The sequence below is a fragment of the Ambystoma mexicanum genome, chromosome 8, assembly GCF_040938575.1.
Source record: "Ambystoma mexicanum isolate Mex_15411 chromosome 8, UKY_AmexF1_1, whole genome shotgun sequence".
NCBI lineage: Eukaryota > Metazoa > Chordata > Amphibia > Caudata > Ambystomatidae > Ambystoma > Ambystoma mexicanum.
The window spans coordinates 76,902,563-76,924,191 of NC_090929.1; the positions used below are offsets into that span (position 1 = coordinate 76,902,563).

Consider the following 21,629-nt stretch of genomic DNA (forward strand, 5'->3'; position numbering starts at 1 on the left):
TATCTCTTATTCACCTCTTAATCCTAATGGCCATATGCAAAGAAAAAGCAAAGAAAGTTTAGGATGATCCTTAGTAGATCTGCGTACCCCCCTTTTCTACCCCTCTTCGTTCTCTGTCCTAAATTTCTTCCTCCACTCCCTTTACGATCGCTCGCACTCAATACTCACGTGCCCGTCTTGAACCGATAGTCTCCGAAACTGGGTCCGTCCAGGCAGTGTTGCCGTCCGCTCAACAGTCAGCCCCGGCTCCGGCGAGCGTTACTCAAAGGGGATTTTTCAACCGGGATCCCGTACCCTCTCTCTATTGAGTGTGCACTTCTTAGTGTACCGGTCGCTGTTGGCGGGCAGCCTCCCGGAGCCGGCGCACCGTGCGTATCCCTTTTCGACCGGAGATTCTCGTGCCAAAAGGGGACGGTAATGTTAGGTCGGGAAAAAATAATAATAATAATAATCACGCTTTCGGGGTCACCACTGAAGGCAAGCGTCCCCAGCCAGCACGATCCTACCCGCAATGAGAGACAATGACGGACTCTCCCAAGTCGGGAATAAAGCCAAGACAGAGTGCGGGTGAGCTTAAATGGGAGTTTATCAATCAGAATAGGGCATGCAAAGAACTCTGCAAACTCCGAGAGCGCTCTGTCTGACAATAGCAAAGACAGGCGTATTTATTTACAAAAAACGTCATCAGTACCTACATACTATAAGGGACACAAGTTCAATGGGATTGGGTGCCGATGACTAGCTATAGGTGCTGCTGCGATGTGGTTGGCCTTGGCTGGAGGACGTCACTGGTCAGCCTCGTGGGTTGGGCTGGGCCTGGCAGGTCAGCTGAGTTCATCCGGGCGGTGTTGTTGTGCCATTGTGGCCAGTGTCAGAGATGAATGTGTTCTCCTGACTTATTTGCCCTATGCCATGCACACCGCAGTCATTCAGTCATTGCAATGTTATCTTCTTTAGTAAATCTATCAATAGGTTATTCTGCAGGTTAATGCAACACAGGAGGATGCACCTTGTGAGGGGTTTGATGGTGATTTATCCGTGCATGGTTACCAGTGTCCTGTTTGACCGGTACCATAGGTCGTGAGGCTAAGTCTCCGAGCATGGGACGGGCGGTACATGTCTTTCTGTCTCGTTAGAAGTTATTATGAATGGGCTGTTGTGTGTTACCACAGTATTGGGTGTCTTCGTTGCACCGGGTCATAAATCTGAGGTGTTCCGGGGGGTTGTGGGGTTTACGAGGGGGCGCCTTGGATTTGTGTATTCAAGCGGAGGTTTACTGCTGGGCTGTAAATAATGCAGGTGGCAGGCCGCGGCCTTGGGTGCTGTAGCGGGGACTACAAATCTTTGAAGCGGCTCCAGCCTAGTTCGGGGAGGTGGAGCAGCGTGGCGTAGGCCTTAGCTCTCTTATTTGGATCACTTGAAAACATACATTTCAACTCACTACATGTCTCTCGAATATAGCCAGTCTAAGCACCTTACTAGTACATTATGTTTTAACAACTACAGTATTTAGTAATATGCATATATATTTGCATTACGTGAGGTAGTAGTGTGGTTGGTGGAGCATAGAGAACGAGACCCGCCATTGTACGCGGCGGTAATGGCATATAAGGGCTGTAGGTATGTACACATGACTGGCGCATTTGCCCGCGTCTTTTCACACGAGCCTTATTTACAGTTGCATTCGTCCTCCCCTGCACTCTAGCAGCATTAGTTCAGTTATGGCGCGGGACCGCGGGGTGTACGGTTTTCAATGATACATATAGAGAACAATCCCCCGGAATGCTTTTTATCATTTGCACACCCCTGCAGGGGTGTGAGTCCTTCATTGCTGGTGTCATGTAAACATGCGTTTCTTACAAAAATTACACAATTTTACAGGTTTCTTTAGTAGAAGTAGTTTTATGGAAAGGATACAGGTATTACAAATAGTTTTTGACATTCGTATTTGGGTATTTTTCTGCTTTCATCGGATGGCCATTCTACAGTTCTCCCCATCACCCAGGCCTCGCTGACCGGGTCAAGCTGGGAGCAGTGATACACTGTGGACGGTGAAATGTTACAGTGTTAGTATCTTATGCTAGCTCATGTCCGTTTTGTTCGTGGGAACGGGCTCACAGCGGATCTGCCAGGGTGCTGCGGCGACAGGGATACTTGAAACTCTCCGAGGGTGGGGGCCGCGCTACAGTGCGCTGAGCTCACACCATCTTTGATAGGCAAAATGGTTTCTGGGCCTAGCTAAATTCAATACTTGTGGGCAATGTCTTCAGCAGGTGAGCCCTCCACCACCTGGGCCCGGGTGGTCTGAGGGGACGCCCAATGAGCCATGGCCCTCAACTGGGGAGGGGATGTAGGCAAGGAGGGTTTTTTGGACCACTCCTCCCCTACAATATAGATAGTTGTGAATGTGAAGAGATGAACTGTTTGATCTATGTAGTCTGATGGTCAATTACTAGGTTACTCAGGATTACAAGTAGGTGTGGTAGAATACAGAGTACAAATGCAAGGCAAACCTAGGCGGATGCGTGTAGTAACACTAGGTCATATAGCTAACAGGGGCTGCTCCTAACATTGCGCACAGTTGATGGCATGTGCTAACGGATACATAAGGCAAAAAGCTAGTGCTAATGGCACTGCAGGTAGAACCAAACGGGCAATAATTTGTGCTAACTAGGCATTTACTAATAAGGATTCGCTCACAGTGGTTTGTTTGTTTATTTGTTGTATTACTTGTATTGCGCGCCAGACCCGAGGGTATCAGGGCGCATTGCATAAGACAGCTTACAGCTTGGTTACATAAAGGTTTGAATACATACATAATACAATAACTATTCACAGCAGAGCAGATCAATGACATACACGTAGTTCCAGGATACACACTGAAAAAGCCCTGCAAGTGCAGAGAACCCTATGGGTCGAATGAGTATGTAAAAAAAATACAAAGTTAGCCAGGTGACGGTAGACAGGAAAAATCCGTCATAGCCAGGTATAGAAGCCTGCCCTAATTGGTACTTTCAGAGATGTGGTCTCTCTTGGAAATTCCTAGTGCTGCCTAAGAGCATTATTCTGAAGGAGTTGGATTCTCTTGATGGTTGCCTTGTTGGCACCAATGCAGAGAGAGTTGCAATAATCCAACTTCGAGAGAATGAGTGTTCTGGCAAGGGTGATGCAACTGTTATTAGACAGTGCTAACGTTGTGCAAATTAGAGGCACAGCATTGCAGGTAAATACGGCTGAACGTTAGTGAGAATGGAGGTACAGGTATACCTAGCAAGATGCATCGGAATGCTAAGGTTGCACAGACATATACAAGTGGTATGATGCAAATCGCAATGCGGAAGCGGTAAAGACGGATAGACTTCATTTGATAACACTCTAGAAATGTGGCTAACAGAGGCTGGAAGCGCCAATCTATTGTATCCTAGGAGTTATAGGCAGGTGTGTCATGCTGCAAATGATGCACATACAGGCATGTCGTCGGACGTACAGTAGGGAATTGGCAGACTGCTGTGGCAGACCGCTGTGAGTATCGCAGGCTGCGGTGTATACTTGGGGTTATATGCAGATAGTGTAATAAGGAGGCACACAAGGCGTAAGGTAAGCTCCTTGATTGTATCAGCCTGAGACCAGTGACTCCACCTTCACCATAATCCTCCAGCTCACAACTCTTCGAACCACCTGCGTAAAACAACAAGTAATGGAACACAAGCTGTGGCATTCCACAGCTGTGGAATTCCACACTCATACATAGTATGGAATACAACACTTCTCATCCCTTTACCCAGCGCACAATTCAGCAAAACAGGGAAATTAGAATAAGGTGAAAGGAGGAACAAGGAGAAGGAGGTGGAGAGGGGAAGAAGGAAAAGACCAATCGTTAACAACTATATGAACAGAAATGATTACCGGCAATTAATTTACAACTGACCCTACCATAAACTCCTTATTTAACGGTAACTTCCTCACCCTCCTAGGATGATTATAAACTCCGTCAGGAGTAGGAACAACCCCCTCACTAGCAGACGATGCATCAGCACTACTGATCTGCACCCCTTCACCACCAGTCATCATAGACTCCTGGTTTCTAGCATCTTGGGTTGCAGTCTGACCACTCTCACTGGAATTACGAATAGGCACAGTCAATGCATCCATGTCCCGCCCACTCTGATGAGTCGGAACGCTTGCCTCACACGAATCCGAGTGATCAGATGACATGGTGGAACCACAATCCACAAACTCTTCACCATACAACGGCCCGGGTATGTGATTGTGACTCCCCTTGTTATTCCCTGTGCTGCGACCCGCGACCTCATCCTCATTCCTTGCACCACCACCTTTGGAACCCTTATCTACCACCACCACCCTCCTCCGACTCCATCTAGTTCCATCCTCCAATTTAACATAGCCACGCCCAGTTATGACTACAGTTCGGGGTTGCATGAACTTAATAGCGCCCTTCGCCACAAATCTTGGATCTTTGACCACCACACAATCGCCAACCTCCACAGGAAGAGGCTGGGAATGCCTCAACTGCCCTTGTAAAAAGGTGAACTGTTTTTGGCGCACCCGCCTCAACACCTCCTCCATGTCAACTTGTGACTGAGACCCCCCACCCAACGCTGGAACTCTCAATTTTGACCCAGGTTTCCTCCCCTGCATCATCTCAAAGGGGGACAAACCTGTGAATGTCGAGGGGGTCAACCTGTATGTCTTTAGGGCTTCCGAGAACACGCCGCACCACGGAAGGCCACTAGCAAACGCCAATTGTATGGCACCCTTCACAAAACGGTTCTTGCGCTCCACCAACCCATTCGCCATGGGGTTATGCAATGTGACCTTGTAGGTGGCGTATTCCCAAACTTTCTAGGAATTCTCGCATGCAAACAGACACAAACTGTGACAACACCTGCTGGAATGCCTTCCCTATCAAACACCTTGGACAAAAATTCCACCACTTTCTCCGACGTAGCGGAAGACAAAACCGCAGCCTCCACCCACCTAGACGTATAGTCTACCAGCACCACCATGTACCTTAGGCCACCACCCAAACCCTCCACGGGACCCATTATATCGATAGCTACCTTGGACCATACATACCCGGGAATCTCGACCGGATAAATGGGCTGGGTAGAGGTGGACTTGCTCTTATCACTTGTGGAACAGGCCACACAATCCTTGACAACCGCCTCTACGTCTTCATCCATTCCGGGCCACCAGTACACATCTCTGAGCCTTCTTTTGGTCATAGACCTCCCTAGATGCCCTTCATGCGCAAGAGCCACTAACCTTCCCTTAAGTGACTCTGGTGGAATCAATCTCAGCCCTCGGGCAACACCCCAAGGACCCTCCGACAACTCATGCAAAGACATGGCCATAATGCTTTGACAAAACCTCACTCTGACTTCCATTCCTAAGGGAAGTTTTAATGTCTGCCAAAACTGGATCGCAAGAACACTCCTCACTCCAAACCTCTTCGCCCACTGCAGGGGTAATAGCCGCGACCAGCATCGGACCATCATCGGGCACCCTAAGCATATCCTCGGAATCGCCCAAACGCGGAAACCGCGGCAGACAATCAGCAACGGCGTTCCTTTCACCCGGAACATATTCAACAGTGAAGTTGTATTCACCCATGTCAGCCTCGAAGAAGACTGCGATAGCCCCTTGGTTGTCAAAACGTGAACTAAGGGTTTGTGATCAGTACGAATAGTATATTCAACACCCCACAAGAATGTCCTGAAATGTTTCGAGGCCCATACCGCCGCCAACACCTCTCTCAATTACTGCATACCTTTGCTCTGCCTCCTTAGGTACCCTGGACGCAAAGGCCACTGGACGAAACACTCCGCCATCCTTCTGCTCAAGTACAGCCCCCAATCCATACTCACTAGCATCAACTGTTAACACCGTTTTCCTAAACGGACAAAAAGAACTCCAAGATGGAGCCAAGTCAACTTCCTCCTTCAAACACTCAAACCCTCTCTGACATTGGTCTGTCCACTCAAAATGGACACCCTTCCTGAGCAAGGCCCTCATAGCAACTGTCTTGTCCGCATACGCTGATACAAACTGGCTGTAATACTCAGCTAAACCCATGAAGGATCTAAGTTGTTCCTTGTCACTGGGAGGCGGGGCTTCACACAGAACCTTGACCATCCTTCCTAGGATGTATGCCCCCGGAATCTAACGTGTGTCCTAGGTATGTCACACTAGACACTCCTACCTTGCACTTACTGAGTTTAACAGTTAGACCACTCTTTTCAAGGATTTCCATTACTCTCACAACCATACTGTCATGCCTCTCCCAGGTCTCACCCCAAACCAGAATATCATCCTGAAAACATTCTACGCCCCGAACGCCTGCAAATAGCTTCTGCATCACTCTCTGAAACACGACGGAGGCAGATGCTAACCCAAATGGCATCCTACAAAAACGAAACGCCCCAAAGGGAGTGACAAAAGAAGTGAGGGGACGCGAATCGACATGCAAATCTATTTGATGATATGCTGATGAGAGGTTAAAAGTGGAAAACCACGAAGCTTTGTTTACTAAGGAAAGCATCTCATTGATGTTTGGCAGGGGATGTCTATCGACCCAGATTTTGGAATTCAGATCTCCTAGATCTACACACATCCTTAAATTTCCAATCCGCTTTTCGTGCCAGAACCACTGGGGCCAACCATTCCGAACACTCCACCTCCTCAATGATCCCTTCATCAGTAAGCTTGGCAAGTTCTGCTTTAAGGGCATCTCGTGCCATTATGGGAACTCTCCTCACATTATGGACACTGGGAACAACACCCCTTTTAAGAACTATTTTGTGCGCAAAACTCTTGCCTAATTTAGGCGTGAACAATGTGGGAAATCTAACTTCAAGACATTGAGCTGTCAACGGCCTGAATTTATCATCACAGCTGCCCTCGTCACTGACACTCAGTACTGGAACAGCCTTCCCAGGGCATACCTCAATGTCTAAACCAGCTTGCTCGTCCCATCCAACAACTGGATAACCCTTATGAGCAATATAGAGCTTCCCCCGGGTCCTGCGTCCTTGAAATTCTATGTCAACCCACTCAAAACCCAAAACTTTGATGGGTACGCGACCATATGCGCATGGTCTGATGTCAGAAGGAGACAGATCTGCTATCTTCTTTTGAAATTTAGACACATACAGTTCCGGAGACATCATAGTGTAGGGTGACCCTGTGTCTACCATTAACTCAACAGGCAGCCCATTTATAGTAAGGGTGGCCCAGGCACTTTTCCTTCCCTGCCCCACACTCAATAATAAACCTTCCTTGGAAGACTCACTGTGTACGTTGGAACAACCTACATATCCCACAACCGTGACGTCATCATCTTCACTACCCGCATCAACCATCCTCAGATTCTTTGTTGAAAACCATATTCTTACACATAAGGGCACAATGTCCCTTCCCTTTGCACTTTCTACATTCTGCATTAGAAGCCGGACACTCTTTAGACCCAGTAGTATGCCCCCGCCACCCACATCTCTTACACATTTCCCTGGGACCCAGCGTCCCTCTGACCTCTTTGGGTTTGCTTCTAGAACATTCATTTTTACGGGGCATTACTGCATGCACAACATCACCCTTGTCAGACATTTCCTTTACATTCTTCCTGGACTCCTCCATAGCACAGGATATTTCTATGACTTTCTCTAAAGGTGGGTCTTTTTCTATCCACAACCTTTCTCTGACCCTCGAGTCGCTTGTTCGCATCATAACCTGATCCTGAATGTACTCATCAATGAGGCCTGTGAATTTGCAAGTTGCTATCAAAGTACGAAAGGCAGTTATATAAGAATCAATGCTTTCCCCAGCGCCCTGCCCTCTAGAAAAGAAGTGGTACCTTTCAAGTACCACATTCGCCCTTTTTCCAAACCGGGCCTCTAATTTGCTGAGAGCAGTCTCATAAGCTGGTGCCACATCCTGGACGGCATCACCATCCTGGCGGCGGGGTGCTAGCACATCTGGTCCAGGCAGATGTCTGAAGATCCTCAGCCCTTCTGTGCCCAGACAATTCAATAGTGCAGCCTCTTTGTCGTCATCAGTATCGCACCCCCAGCAGCCCTGAGGTACCCATACGTCCCAGGCAATTGCAGGTTCACCCGGGGTAGGGAGGAAGGCAGGAGGAGGGCGAGCGTTGCTGTTCTGCTTTTCTGATGGCCTTGAAAAATGAGCAACTGCCCAAAAGGGCCAGTCAGCAAACTGCCGGGAAGGTGACTCAATGCAAACACCAGTTGGCCTCTTCTAAACCCTGCTCCAAGGGCTAAACGCTTGTCTCAAGTCACTGCAAGAGCTGCCGATACAGAACCACTTTCTTTACTCTTGGAAAGTAGCTATGGCACCACCAATGTACTGGGTATCAATCCAAAACATAGCTGAGGTCGGCTACGCTGCCGTGAGGCGCTGTTCAATAGGTTAACCGCTTACGCATACATTTGTATTTATTTATTTGTATAGCGCAAAACCAGATCCGGAGGCTACCGGGCGCATATCTTAGAGGCAGTGGTTACATAACAATATGACATTACAAGTAAACATTTGAATTGAACAGAGTAATCAGGACATGTTAGTGAGATCCTTTGGGGGACTGACAGCCAGTGAAGGTTCTTCCTAGTTTCCGAGATGTGGGCTGATCTAGGGATATTGAGGGCTGCTCTGATGGCGTTATTTTGTAAAATCTGGAGTTTGTCTAGGTTGCGTTGATTGGTGCCTTGGTATAGTGCATTACAATAGTTCAGCTTGGACATGACAAAAGTCCTAGCAAGGATTGTGCAGTTATGAGTGGAGAGAAAAGGGCGACAAGCAGTGATCAGTTTGCAGGTGTAAGCAGAGGCGGCAGCAACTGCATTAGTTTGTCTGTGGAGGGAGAGAGTGGAGTCGAGGTAGATTCCGAGAGTTTTGGTATCTTTGGAGACTTATGGAATTACCGTCGATATTAAAAGAGCTGAACATGGGCTTCAACTTGTTAAGTCTTTGCTGTGTACCTAGGATGAGGAGCTCTGTCTTATCGTCATTAAGACAGAGCTCATGTTGTGCCATCCAGGTTTGTATGACATGGTAAATGTCATTTAAGGATTTCGAGTCTACCGTGTAATCGCCCGTGATGGGGATGAGTATCTGGGTGTCATCGCATAGTTAGTGTAGGTGACACCCAGATAGTCAAGCACATCGAACAGGGGTTTATTGAAAACATTGTAGAGGGTGGGGGATACGCAAGATCCTTGGGGGACCCCGCAAGGGACTGGTGCAGGGTCGGCAGAGGAGGTTGGGGAGAAAACCCTCATGTGTCTGTTATCCAGAAATGATTTAATCCAGTTAGTGGCATTGTCGGAGAAGTGGGCTGCAGTTTTAAAATGATGACAAAGGATTTGGTGGTTGACTAAGTCGAAGGCAGCAGATAAGTCTAGTAGTAGTAGCAGGGCTAGTTTACCTTTGTCTTTAAGGTCCTCAATTTGGGTTTTGAGATCTAGTAGGGCAGTCTCTGTACCGTGCTTGGGTCTAAAGCCGGATTGTCTAGTGCCTAGAAGATTGTTAGTTTCCAAGTAATTCTGTATCTGAAGATACGCTGCTCTAAGATTTTTAGCAGAAATGGGACCATCGTGAGGTACACAGCGCCAGTGCGCCCTGCTTCCACAGAGCTCACCTTTCACTTGTCGTAGCAGAGACTGACTGACTGTGCCGGTGCCCGCGCTCTACCCAGAGCAGGGGAGCGCAGGCCTCGGTCGAATCTGATGGAGTCGTCCGTTGTGAGAGCCTCGGCACAAACGTGCCTTCCGTGACGGCAGCGGGTACCCTCCAGCTGCCGCTTTGCTTCTGGATGGATTGCGAGTGAAGCTCTCCTCCGCCGAGGTACTTCCGGGGAAGCGTAACGTTCACCACGTACCAATGGGGTCCAGGACTGGGCTCTCACCAATTAACGGAGGGCATGGTGCGATCAGAAAGCGTAGCACCTCCCCTCTCCGCAAAGACGCCTTCTGGGAAGCGTCGGAGCTCTCTACTAGCTCGGCGTTGAAACAGGGTTCCGGACTCGGCTTCAACTCTGCAGATCCTGCCATAGAGCGCCCGTCTTCTAAACATCCATATGAGGCCACACGCACCCCACCGTAGGAGGCCTGCTGTGGCAACTCTCAGGGACTCGAGTTCAGCCTGGCCGCAGGGAGGACACGAAGGGAGTCGCTGGGACCAATTAAGGCACGCGGCTTTGCAGGCTGATACCTTCGTCACCAGTGTAATAAGGAGGCACACAAGGCTTAAGGTAAGCTCCTTTATTGTATCAGCCTGAGACCAGTGACTCCACCTTCACCATAATCCTCCAACTGACAACTATTCGAACCACCTGCGTAAACAACAAGTAATGGAACATGAGGTGTGGAATTCCACACTCATACATAGCATGGAATACAACAGATAGCACCGTTTGGCACAGTTAAAGTCGTATAAGTTCATGGGAAAGATGGTGTTTTGCCGATGGCATAGAGCGTACTACGCTGAGCTCTGCGGCGTGTAGGGTGGACTAAGTGGGACACATCCCCCTCCCCTGTTTCCCTTTTTGTTACAAGCAGTTAACTCTCTCCTTTAAGCCTGAACGCACCCACATAAGGGCTGCTGTCGGAGTGAGTTGTATCCTGTGCCCCCTACCCTTCCAAACACTCCCCTGGAATGCAACTACTAAACCCACCGAACGATTTCAATTGCCTAAAATGTATGGATATGAACGCAGGTGCTTTTACGTTAGTAATTGCATGCACTTTATTAACAGCGAAGCCCAGGCGCCATTTAACATCTGTGTCATTTTCTGTCCGCCACAGCTCCGTAGGTCAGCCAGGTCGAGTCAACATAGCCCAACATTTTAGGGAGGGTTGGGGTCTGAGTGGGGCTGAAGCCTGGTCAGCTCAATGGTGTTGCGGTGACGCGGATCAGCACGCAGTGTGTCAAAATGGGAGGGCCATGGGCTAGAGGTGCTCGAGAGCACACATGGCTTCAGGGGAGATATCAGAGAGCAGGAAGAGCGGTAGACATTGTTGGTGGGGCTGTGACACAGAGCGGCCATGACTGTTAGATGGGAGCAAGGGATGCACAAGACTGTCAGGTGGAGAGTGTTTGTGGTCATCCCAAGATCATAGAGTGTGTTGGCAAATGGAGAGTACGAGGGGAAGGGGAGCCAACAAAGGGTGCACCGAGTCAGTGGGGGTAGTTGGCACTGGTGGGGTATTAAGAGCCAGTTATTTGGGGGGGGCAGAGTACAGAGGGTGTGTCAGGAGGAGACACTAGAATACATGAAGGTAGGCACTTTGGGAGCACACGGTGCACAAGACCACACACAGCACCTTCCTGGACAAAGAGATGACAGATTTAGAGAGGAAATCAGGGCACTTGCGCACGGGATTCAGGGCTGTAAATTTGACTCTCACTAGTGGGGCTGGTTGCGGACATCTTGTGCTAATTTTAGTTTTTGCTTTTGGTGCTTAAGGCAATGAGTGAGTTGCTAGATAGCACAATATAAAAACACACTTTTATCCGGTTTAGCGACCCCACAGTAAATAAAAAATAACTAAAAGCAAAGCTCAAAAACTCAAGAGCTGTGTGTAGCATATGGTACACACTAGTGTTCCTAAAGGTGGTTTCCTTCGTGCTCGGACTACCACAGGAACCACAAAAGGGCCTACCGGTTTCAGTGACTTATATAACTGTCACCACTTTCTTCAGGGCAACTGTGCCATAATGGGGACCGCAAAAACAGGCTGGGCTGTGGATGATTACGATCACTGCATCTGCATAGGGAGAGAACGGGGTGAGGGGTAGAGGATTTGGGAGACAACATGTTTATTACTTTCCCTCTCGACAATTCCATAAGTGCTGGGTTCAAACATCGAAGAGGCCATGTGATACAACCTTACCATTAAAATTCAATGTTGTGTCCTGCCTCAGCTCTACGGGGCGTTTTGATGCCTCTTTGGAGAAAATCAGGCAACTTATTACACCAATTATAGACAAGGAACTTCTGGAAGGATGCATCAGTAGCAAAAAACATGAGTTTCTACTGGCAGCTATTCCAAAATGCCCGGCGTTCTACGCACTATGCAAGATCCGCAAGGGGACTAATCCACCACACGGTAGACCGACAGTCTCCGGCATTGGCTCCATTCGAAAGCCACTGTCAGTTCGTGGGCAATTTCCTTAAACCGGAGGTGACCAAAATGTCCTGGCTACCTGGATGACAGATCCCCGGAGACTAGTAAGTGAGACACCTTCGGGTTTCTCACAGTAAGTAGGCATCTCCCAGTTTCAGAGGGACCCAAATGCCTTTATCCAGGTTCCACCACCAAAGACAAGGCTCTGGCATGGACGTTGCATCCTATGGAGATTTACACGTCCCTATGAGGGCGACGAAAAGGATATCTAAGCATGCCCAGGAGAACCCCATGAGGAAGTCAAGTGACTCCAGGAAAGTCAGAAGACTTGGGGAGGGCTTCTCCTAGTGAAAGAGACTTGTGGGTTGCGGTGCAAAGGCGAGTTCAGTTGCGGGGTAAGGATTGGGCCTGGCTGACAGCAATGCCTGTCTCAGACGGCATCTGGTTGGAGTCCCACAATCCTGGGGAAGGGCAGACAATGCAACTGAAGATGACCAGTCATCAGGGGACCCAGCAAAGACCTTCTGGCAACTAAGAGGCGAGAAAGGACTTCAGCTCAGATGGACTCCCTCAGCCTGGAGGGCAGGAGCATCAGCAGAGCTATGAACATGGCCCCCGATGGTGTGAGATGCCCAGTGTCCAGATTCAAGATGTTCAGGTTGCTCAGACTTTCTGGACTCCAAAAGATCTGCAGGTCCTGTAAGAGACAGGAGGGCACCAAAAGAAGAGCGGGATGAAGAGCCAGGGGCCCCCACCAGCTTACGGGAGGGAGACACCTGGCCAAGGGAAGCAGAGTTGCACATTGCGGGAGGTGGTTTGGCCAATGACGGGTGCAGCAGAAGTCCTTGTGATCTTTTGGATCCTCTGGGTGCTTTGGATTTGAGATTCAGCGGTCATCTGAAGAATGGCTCCAAAACTTCCCTAGATACACAAAATGCTGGACATGGGGTGACAGCACCCAGCTATCGGAGAACATGAAAATGCAGAGGAGCATATGACGTCATCTCTACTGCCCGCCCCCTCACCTCCGTCATACTGGAAGCAAAGCAGGAAGACTCTGTGCATGGCACCAGGTATCTTACCAATAGCACACCGGGTATACAAGAGACTTTATGCACATAGCCAACCGTATCAAATGTACCCTTGCACTGAAGTGGTGGAAGGATGTCGGCATACACCATTGGACATAAAAGATCTGTAAGTGCAAACTGACAGCTGCAGAGTGACGTTATAAAGTGAAGACACGATGACGCACAGAGACGATATAAGAATACTTAAAGAATAAAGGCGCAATCCAAGTAATAAAGTAATGAAGAAATCATCTATGCCGAGAAGACGAGTGAAAAGAAACTCAACAAATGTACATATGCAGTAGGACGCTTACTGCAGTAGAAACTTTAACATGAGTAAAGCAGCCATGATGGAAAGACGTTGGATCATGTCAAAACTAACTCAGATACAAACCAGGCCCGCAAATCAGAAACACTGCAGAAAACAGCTTCCTGCAAGGAACAAAGAATATCTGTTTTAACCAAAAGGAAAACAGCCAGCAAGGTGAACTATACAGGAGAAGCCTTGGCTTTTGGTCTAGCTGATGAGAGATGGCAGGCTAATTGACCAATGTGGGCACTGGTCTGACGTTGTTCTCTGCACCTGGGTTTCGTTCTGTTCACGTGCTGCTAGCGCGCCGAATGTCCAAGGTTGGGAGAGTATGCCAACCAAGCATCAGTGGCTATGTAGCAGCATGCTATACAGTGTTACAGAAGCCAATCTACTGTTATTATTTTTATAATCCCTTTTATACGTACTTCGAGGCGTGCCTAGTAGATAAGGTGCAGCCTCACATCTTATTAACACATATACATACATATATATGTTCCCCTAACCAATCCCTCCACTCATTAGGTTTTACTGTTTGCCACGTAGGATGACATCATAGCTGATGTACATCAAAGTATAAAGTCTTGGTGTAAGTTAAAAGTAACCAAGAGTGTGTGAGCTGCATCTTGTATGGTCACCAGATTTCCTTACTTTATTTGAGCTGACAATAAAGTAGTACTTTGCCTTATTCTCATATTGTCATAGTCTGTCGGGTTATTTTTGGGTCCAAGGTCATTTATTATGGTAATTCCATTCTACGCATGAGACACGCTCCAATGTGCTATTGCATACACTCTTCGAATATTGAGAGGTTATCTAATCGCAGTTGACCACCCCTTGGAGAAACTAGTGACGTCTGCCAAGGGGAGTATGTGGATTGGGGTGTCTGAGACCCTAAACTAGTCCACATGAGATCCATGCACAAACCTGCACGTCCCGGGCAATGGACAGAAGCTGTGGGGAGGCTTGACCATACCCGGCCTTTCCAACCTCTGAACATGAGGAACATGGGCAGTGCACATAAAGGTACACTGCCACTAGCCCATCAGGAACACACTGCACACCCGAAACCAGTCCACACTAGTTCCATGCACACAGATTCCCTTCACAGGCACTGGACAAGGGCTGTGGGGAGGCATGACCATACCTGGCCATTACTACCTCTGACAGGAGGAGGATGGGCAATGCACATAATAATACACTGCCACCAGCGTATTAGGAACACACAGTCAAAAGAGTGGAGAAATGCAGGGACAGGGCCCCCCTGCGCTAGTATCCATAAGGGAGGTAGTAGTGCTACACACATGGTAGAAATGGGGTAGAGAACAAGTATTGGCCAATCCTTTGCCGTAACAGTGTATCCCTGTGCCAGCAGCCTTTCCGACTGCCACAGTGTATCGCTGTGCCGGCAGCCTTGGTGAGTGCCACAGTCTATCCATGTGTCGGCAACCTTACTGCCACAGTGTATGCCTGTGCAAACTGGCCAATTCTTGTCCCAAGAGGTGGGTTACAGAGGAAATCGGGCAGTGTATTCCTTTACTGGCAACATTAGGGACTGCCACAGTGTACACCTCTGCCGACAGCCTTAGGGACTGCCACAGTGTATCCCTGTCCCGGCAGCCTTAGGGACTGCCACAGTGTATCCCTGTCCTGGCAGCCTTAGGGACTGCTACAGTGTATCCCTTTAGGGACTGCCACAGTGTATCCCTGTGCGAACTGGCTAATACTTGTCCCAAGAGGTGGGTTACAGAGGCAGTCAGGCAGTGTATTCCTTTTCTGGCAGCCTTGGGGACTGCCACAGTCTATCCCTGTGCCGGCAGCCTTGGGGACTGCCACAGTGTATCCCTGTGCCGGCAGCCTTGGGGACTGTCAGGGTATCCATGTGCCGGCAACCTTACTGCCACAGTCTATGCCTGTGCCGGCAGCCTTAGGGACTGCCACAGTGTATCCCTGTCCCGGCAGCCTTAGGAACTGCCACAGTCTATCCATGTGCCGGCAACCTTACTGTCACAATGTATCCCTGTCCCGGCAGCCTTAGGGACTGCCATAGTGTATCCCTGTGCGGCAGCCTTAGGTTCTGCCACAGTGTATCCCTGTCCCGGCAGCCTTGGGGACTGCCACAGTGTATCCCTGTCCCGGCAGCCTTGGGGACTGCCACAGTGTATCCCTGTCCCGGCAGCCTTGCGGACTGCCACATTGTATCCCTGTGCTGACAGCCTTAGGGACTGCCACGGTGTATCCATGTGCTGACAGCATTGGGTACTGCCACAAGGTATCCCTGTGCCGGCAGCCTTAGGTTCTGCCACAGTGTATCCCTGTGCCGGCAGCCTTAGGTTCTGCCACAGTGTATCCCTGTGCCGGCAGCCTTAGGTTCTGCCACAGTGTATCCCTGTGCCGGCAGCCTTAGGTTCTGCCACAGTGTATCCCTGTGCCGGCAGCCTTAGGTTCTGCCACAGTGTATCCCTGTGCCGGCCACCTTAGGTTCTGCCACAGTGTATCCCTGTGCCGGCAGCCTTGGGGACTGCCACAGTGTATCCCTGTCCCAGCAGCCTTGGGGACTGCCACAGTGTATCCCTGTCCCGGCAGCCTTGGGGACTGCCACAGTGTAGCCCTGTGCTGACAGCCTTAGGGACTGCCACATTGTATCCCTGTGCTGACAGCCTTAGGGACTGCCACATTGTATCCCTGTGCTAACAGCCTTAGGGACTGCCAGAGTGTATCCCTGTGCCGACAGCCTTAGGGACTGCCACAGTGTATCCCTGTGCCGACAGCATTGGGTACTGCCACAAGGTATCCCTGTGCCGGCAGCCTTAGGTACTGCCACAGTGTATCCCTGTCCCGGCAGCCTTAAGGACTGCCACAGTCTATCCCTGTGCCGGCAGCCTTGGGGAGTGTCAGAGTCTATCCCTGTGCCAGCAGCCTTAGGGACTGCCACAGTCTATCCATGTGCCGGCAACCTTACTGCCACAGTGTATCCCTGTGCCAGCAGCCTTGGGAACTGCCACAGTGTATCCCTGTGCTGACAGCCTTGGGGACTGCCACAGTCTATCCCTGTGCCGGCAGCCTTGGGGACTGCCACAGTCTATCCCTGTGCCGGCAGCCTTGGGGAGTGCCACAGTCTATCCCTGTGCCGGCAGCCTTGGGGAGTGCCACAGTCTATCCCTGTGCCGGCAGCCTTGGGGAGCGCCACAGTCTATCCCTGTGCCGGCAGCCTTGGGGAGCGCCACAGTCTATCTCTGTGCCGGCAGCCTTGGGGGGTGCCACAGTCTATCCCTGTGCCGGCAGCCTTGGGGAGCGCCACAGTCTATCCCTGTGCCGGCACCCTTGGGGAGTGCCACAGTGTACACCTGTGCCGACAGCCTTAGGGACTGCCAGTCTATCCCTGCTCGAATTGGCCAATACTTGTCCCAAGAGGTGGGTTACAGAGGCAATCGGGTATTGAAAGCTCCCTGCCTGCCAAAAACCAAACAAGCAGGCAGGATGCACTAGGGCTGGGGAAGGGGGCTCAAAAGAATGAGGCTTCAATAGATTAAAAAGGTACGTGTCGGTGTTGAACTACATGATGCGTGTCTCAAAGAGAAAACAACATTTCTGTTGGTCCTCCTTGGTGGCATCTCTCCTACTGCTCTCTGGGTCACAAATTCGAGTCCTGTTTGGGGTACTTAGCATTTCATCCTTGAAGGTTGTTAAAGTGAGTATCATTTTGTTGGACTATAGTAGCACCTATTATTTACTAGTCTGCAATTCTGTGTCAGGAAACACTATATCCCATGGAAAGCTAATATTTTTGGGGCTAGCTCCAAGTGGGGGTGGCTGGTGGGGGCTAGTAAGGCGATCAGAGATAGAGGACAGTGCGGCTGTTTGTGGTCTGCTCTGAATATGAGAAAGCCAAAGCTAGTAGCAGTCTGCCAGGACAGGACATCACACCTACCTTTAGCTGCACACATCAGTATTGCTAGTTTTACTATACAAATAATTCAAATATTGTGTGTAAGAAGTAGAGAAACACATGGAAGGTCAATGAGCTGTTGTGATTGGTTAATGGGACATGACTTTGTATTCATTCAGGCTTGCTTGTATATGCCCAAGTGTTCCCTTTAGCCTTGTGTTGGTCTGAGCTGTTCTGTATGGCACTATATGCGTAGGGACTAGATTTGTTTTGCTCTTGGCTTGTCTGCATGTCCCACAAGGGCTACTTTTTAGGCATGTTGATCTGACATGATCTAGTCTGCATGAGCCATAAAGGGATGGCTTGAGACTTGTGTTGGTCTGAGCTGGTCTGCATGGCCCGGCCCGCAAGGGCTACGTCTAGACGTGTTGATCTGACATGATCTGGTCTGTATGAGCCATGAAGGGCTGGCTTGAGACTTGTGTTGGTCTTGGCTTGTCTGCATGGCCCGGCCCACAAGGGCTACATCTAGGCGTGTTGATCTGACATGATCTGGTCTGCATGAGCCATGAAGGGATGACCTGAGACTTGTGTTAGTCTGACCTAGTCTGTATGGGCCTACAAGGGCTAGTTCTAGCTTTGTTTTGCTGTGAGCAGGTCTGATTTTATCTCTAAGACCACCTGGATCACATGTTCTGTTCCTCCCTGTAGAGCCAGCACCATGTGTGAGATAAAGCAGAACCTGAAGAACCTGGAGCAGCGCTGCAAGATCTTTCACCAGCAGCAGTTCATCTTCATCGCCGCCCTCGACCGCTGTCGCGAGAATGCGCGTGAAAAGATTAAACCCGTCACCAGCCTGTCACAGGTAAGGAGCAGCAACCACACATACAACAGGCAGAGCACACAATATCCCATACAAAGGGGTCCACGGTGCAAATCTTAGCCTGAGCGCAAAGGCCAAAATTGTGGCCTAGTCCCTGCTTGTTCTAGCACTCTCTGCTTCCTGTGATAATGTGACTGACTGTAAGATTAACTATCCTTTAATCATAGTCTGGATTCCACATCACCTTCCTGACCTGGCCATCTATCCATACTCTGGGCCAGGCATCTTCTGGGGATGCTCACAGAATGTGTACGCAATACAATGCAGACATTGCGCAACCCTTTCATTTTCTTCCTGTGGACCTGGTATTTTGAAGGTAAGACATTTTCAGCCCTTCCTTTCACAGAATAAGATCAGCAAAAGGAGGCCCAAAAATGGTGCACACATCCTTTCTTTTGTTAACACCAAACGAAAAATGCTACATTTCCACTTTAGCATACTCTGGCTCCCTCGCGTAATTTTGTTTTTGCCTCCACGGCCCAGTTCATTGACAATACATGGCTGATTCAGCCTCGCGTGACGCTGTCTAACATTGCACCACAAGGTGCATCCTTATCTTTCAATAGTGGTCAGCAAATCTGCAACCCCTTGCCCAGTCCACAATGCACACGCGTGCACTGTACCCAGCACATAAGGGTTCCGGTGTGCATCATTGCAGGGGCATTGGTGGACAAAGGTTAAAACACTCACCCGTGGGAAGTGAGCCATCAAAAGTGTGTAGTTCAAGCCTCATCACTGATGCTCTTTCTTTTAATTTAGGCCATTTACTAAAAGCATCAGTGAATAATTGTTGATCACATGACAGTATCCAACACCTGACCTCTTAATTTACCATATTAAAAGAGATTCTTTACCAGGATAAAGCTGTGTGTCACAAGTGCACTCCTTCTTTCTTTTTTGTTTGGTTAATTAACTGGTTCAGTCGTGTTTCCATTAATAAACACGTACTAGACAGGAGGCACATAACCCTGGTGCTCATTTTTGAGTGTGGCATGTTGGCCTAGGGGAACCAGTTGAGTCAAGAAAATATCATCCTTAGAAAACATTTGTGGAATATGTCCCCAGCACGACCAGGTCTGGCCCAGGACACATAATGTTGAGGGGCAGCACCATAAGTCGGAATTTAAAGCCCATTTCCTCAGTTCGGCCACCTCCTCCGGTCAATAAATTCCCTTCTACCCAATATTTCTTTTGGGGGAGTTATCAGTCGAAATCTGTATCTATCCAGGTCAGTTACGTTCCTAGACACAAAAGATTATGCAGGTCTCTGGTCTGACCAGCTGCTGCAAATCCCACCACGTAAATTCTACACCATTGTGGGCTATTATTCATCGCCAAATACGTTACTGGACTTGGAGTCCTTGGTCACACAGCGTGATGGGCAATAGACCGTTTATGAGATGTACAGGATGGCCTTCCTGGTTGCTACTGTATGGTGACTCTGATCTCTCTTGATTCATATTTGCTTGTGCCTCAGCCACTTCTATGCAGTGCCTTGTCTGCACTGGAGTGCATTCATCCATGTTCAGCTCCCCTGCCCCGCCTCCCTTGTGAGCCGGTTGTGATGGCGGAGGGGGTAGATGTTGAGCTATCACTGGGCTCTGGAAAAATCCTTGCTCACCATCAATGATGGTTTCTTTGCATTTCAGATTTGATTCTGGGAAAGTTCATCAGGTGTGGGCGAGCCTTCCCACCAATGTTTTTTTACACGGATATAAAGACTATTGTATGTTTGCAGTATATATTAACATTTTTATTTATCGTCTATTTTTTTAGTCTGGGAAATTTACCAGTACAGCCCTCATGAACCCTCCAAGACATCAACAAAAACGTACTGGACGGCAGGCGCTTAAAATCTGGCGCGCATTTTTGCATATTTGCACGCAGCACTCTTTGGCCTTGGAGGAAAATGCCATCACTAGACTCAATTCAAATATGTGCACAGTTCGATTCCCTCCTCTACGACAGTTCTGATATGGGGCCCGTATTGTAGAAGGCCCTCAAAATGAGTCTAAATTCAAATATTTCCTCGTTTCAGTCACCTTGGGTCTACCAATTTTCTTTTCACTTCATCTTTCATTGTAGAAGCAGTCAGGCAAAATGCAGGATTTTAGACTGTTTATTTGAGTCTGTTTACACACAAAAATGTATTAAATGAAAATTTGGAGGATCCTCTTTCTCTCACCTCGCCCCAAAAACCTGGAACGAGCTACCAAAGAACATACGTAACACAAGAGATCACCTCCTATTCACAAAACTCCTCAAATCTTGGCGCTTCACCGCATAACTAGAAAGAATGCCTATGGGGGCACATACACAGCTGAAGCAATGCTGAGAGTGGAAACCGATCCTCTCTATCCCCCTAAGCTACCGCCCATCAACAGAAGTAAGGGAAGAACAATCTACGGCATATCAACATACTAATTGAAAGATAGATAAGCTGGAATCATACCGAAGAACTATGAAAGAGAGATCGGGATGAAAGGATAAGGGTAATATGTCAACAACACCTTGGCCTACAAAGTAAACACAGGCAGCAATGGATCACCGACAGGAAATAGAAAGGAAGCGGGTGATTGTAAAAATACAGCACCAATACCATAGTGGGGACAACGCATGCTTCAACCTGGTAAACAAAGGTCAGAAATAACAATGCTGGGAACTTGCCACACCATCCCTCCTAACAACTAGACAAACAGGAAAGAAAAAGAGAAAGAATATGCCTACTCCATAGGACAACCGGACACATAGAACAAGAATTATAAGGATTAAGAGACATGTAACCCACTAACCCAAAGCTCAAATCTCTGCATACTTAACTCACACAAAAATCCACACAGCCACCTTCTCGCACAGAAAACCGCACGCACTTCACAACACAAGTCGCACCAACAGCACATGAGGACTCGCATCGATCCGATAGTCACACCCAAGCTCAGCGCAGGGTGAAAACCGAACTGAAGCTGCCAACAGGACATCACCGTTCTCACTTTCCTACTCCCTCTTCACCCGATTAATTCCCCCCCCCGCCTTCTTGTTTGCAGATCCGCCTGAGCACCTTGGGACCAATTCCGTTGGTGACAGTGCTGTGTACAAACACCTTTAACATTAAATGATTCACCAAACTCCTGCTATTTCTTCAGATATTAACACTCTCCCTAAATCTGTGAGTAGCCACTGCTCACCTGCCCATCCTCCCCACATAGTATCACCTGCTTATCAAGAGGGGTTGGGGTAAGTGCCGATCAGCACTTTCAAAAGCTTCAGTAGAAATCGTGATCCTCTTGTGGCAGTTGGAGGTGGGGGGGAGGGGTGA

The 21,629-nt window shown here is 48.9% G+C and overlaps 1 protein-coding gene across 3 annotated transcripts in view; it reads left to right on the top strand.

The window, feature by feature from the left end:
• The window catches only part of SPACA9 (sperm acrosome associated 9), a 128,561-nt gene that overhangs the window by 56,055 nt on the left and 50,877 nt on the right, over positions 1–21,629 (top strand). For all 3 annotated transcript variants that reach the window (XM_069609315.1, XM_069609317.1, XM_069609316.1), the window contains exon 2: positions 18,142–18,295. In XM_069609315.1, the coding sequence (XP_069465416.1) occupies positions 18,152–18,295 (144 nt within the window). In that variant the 5' untranslated portion in view covers positions 18,142–18,151. The remainder of the gene's footprint in view (positions 1–18,141; positions 18,296–21,629) is intronic.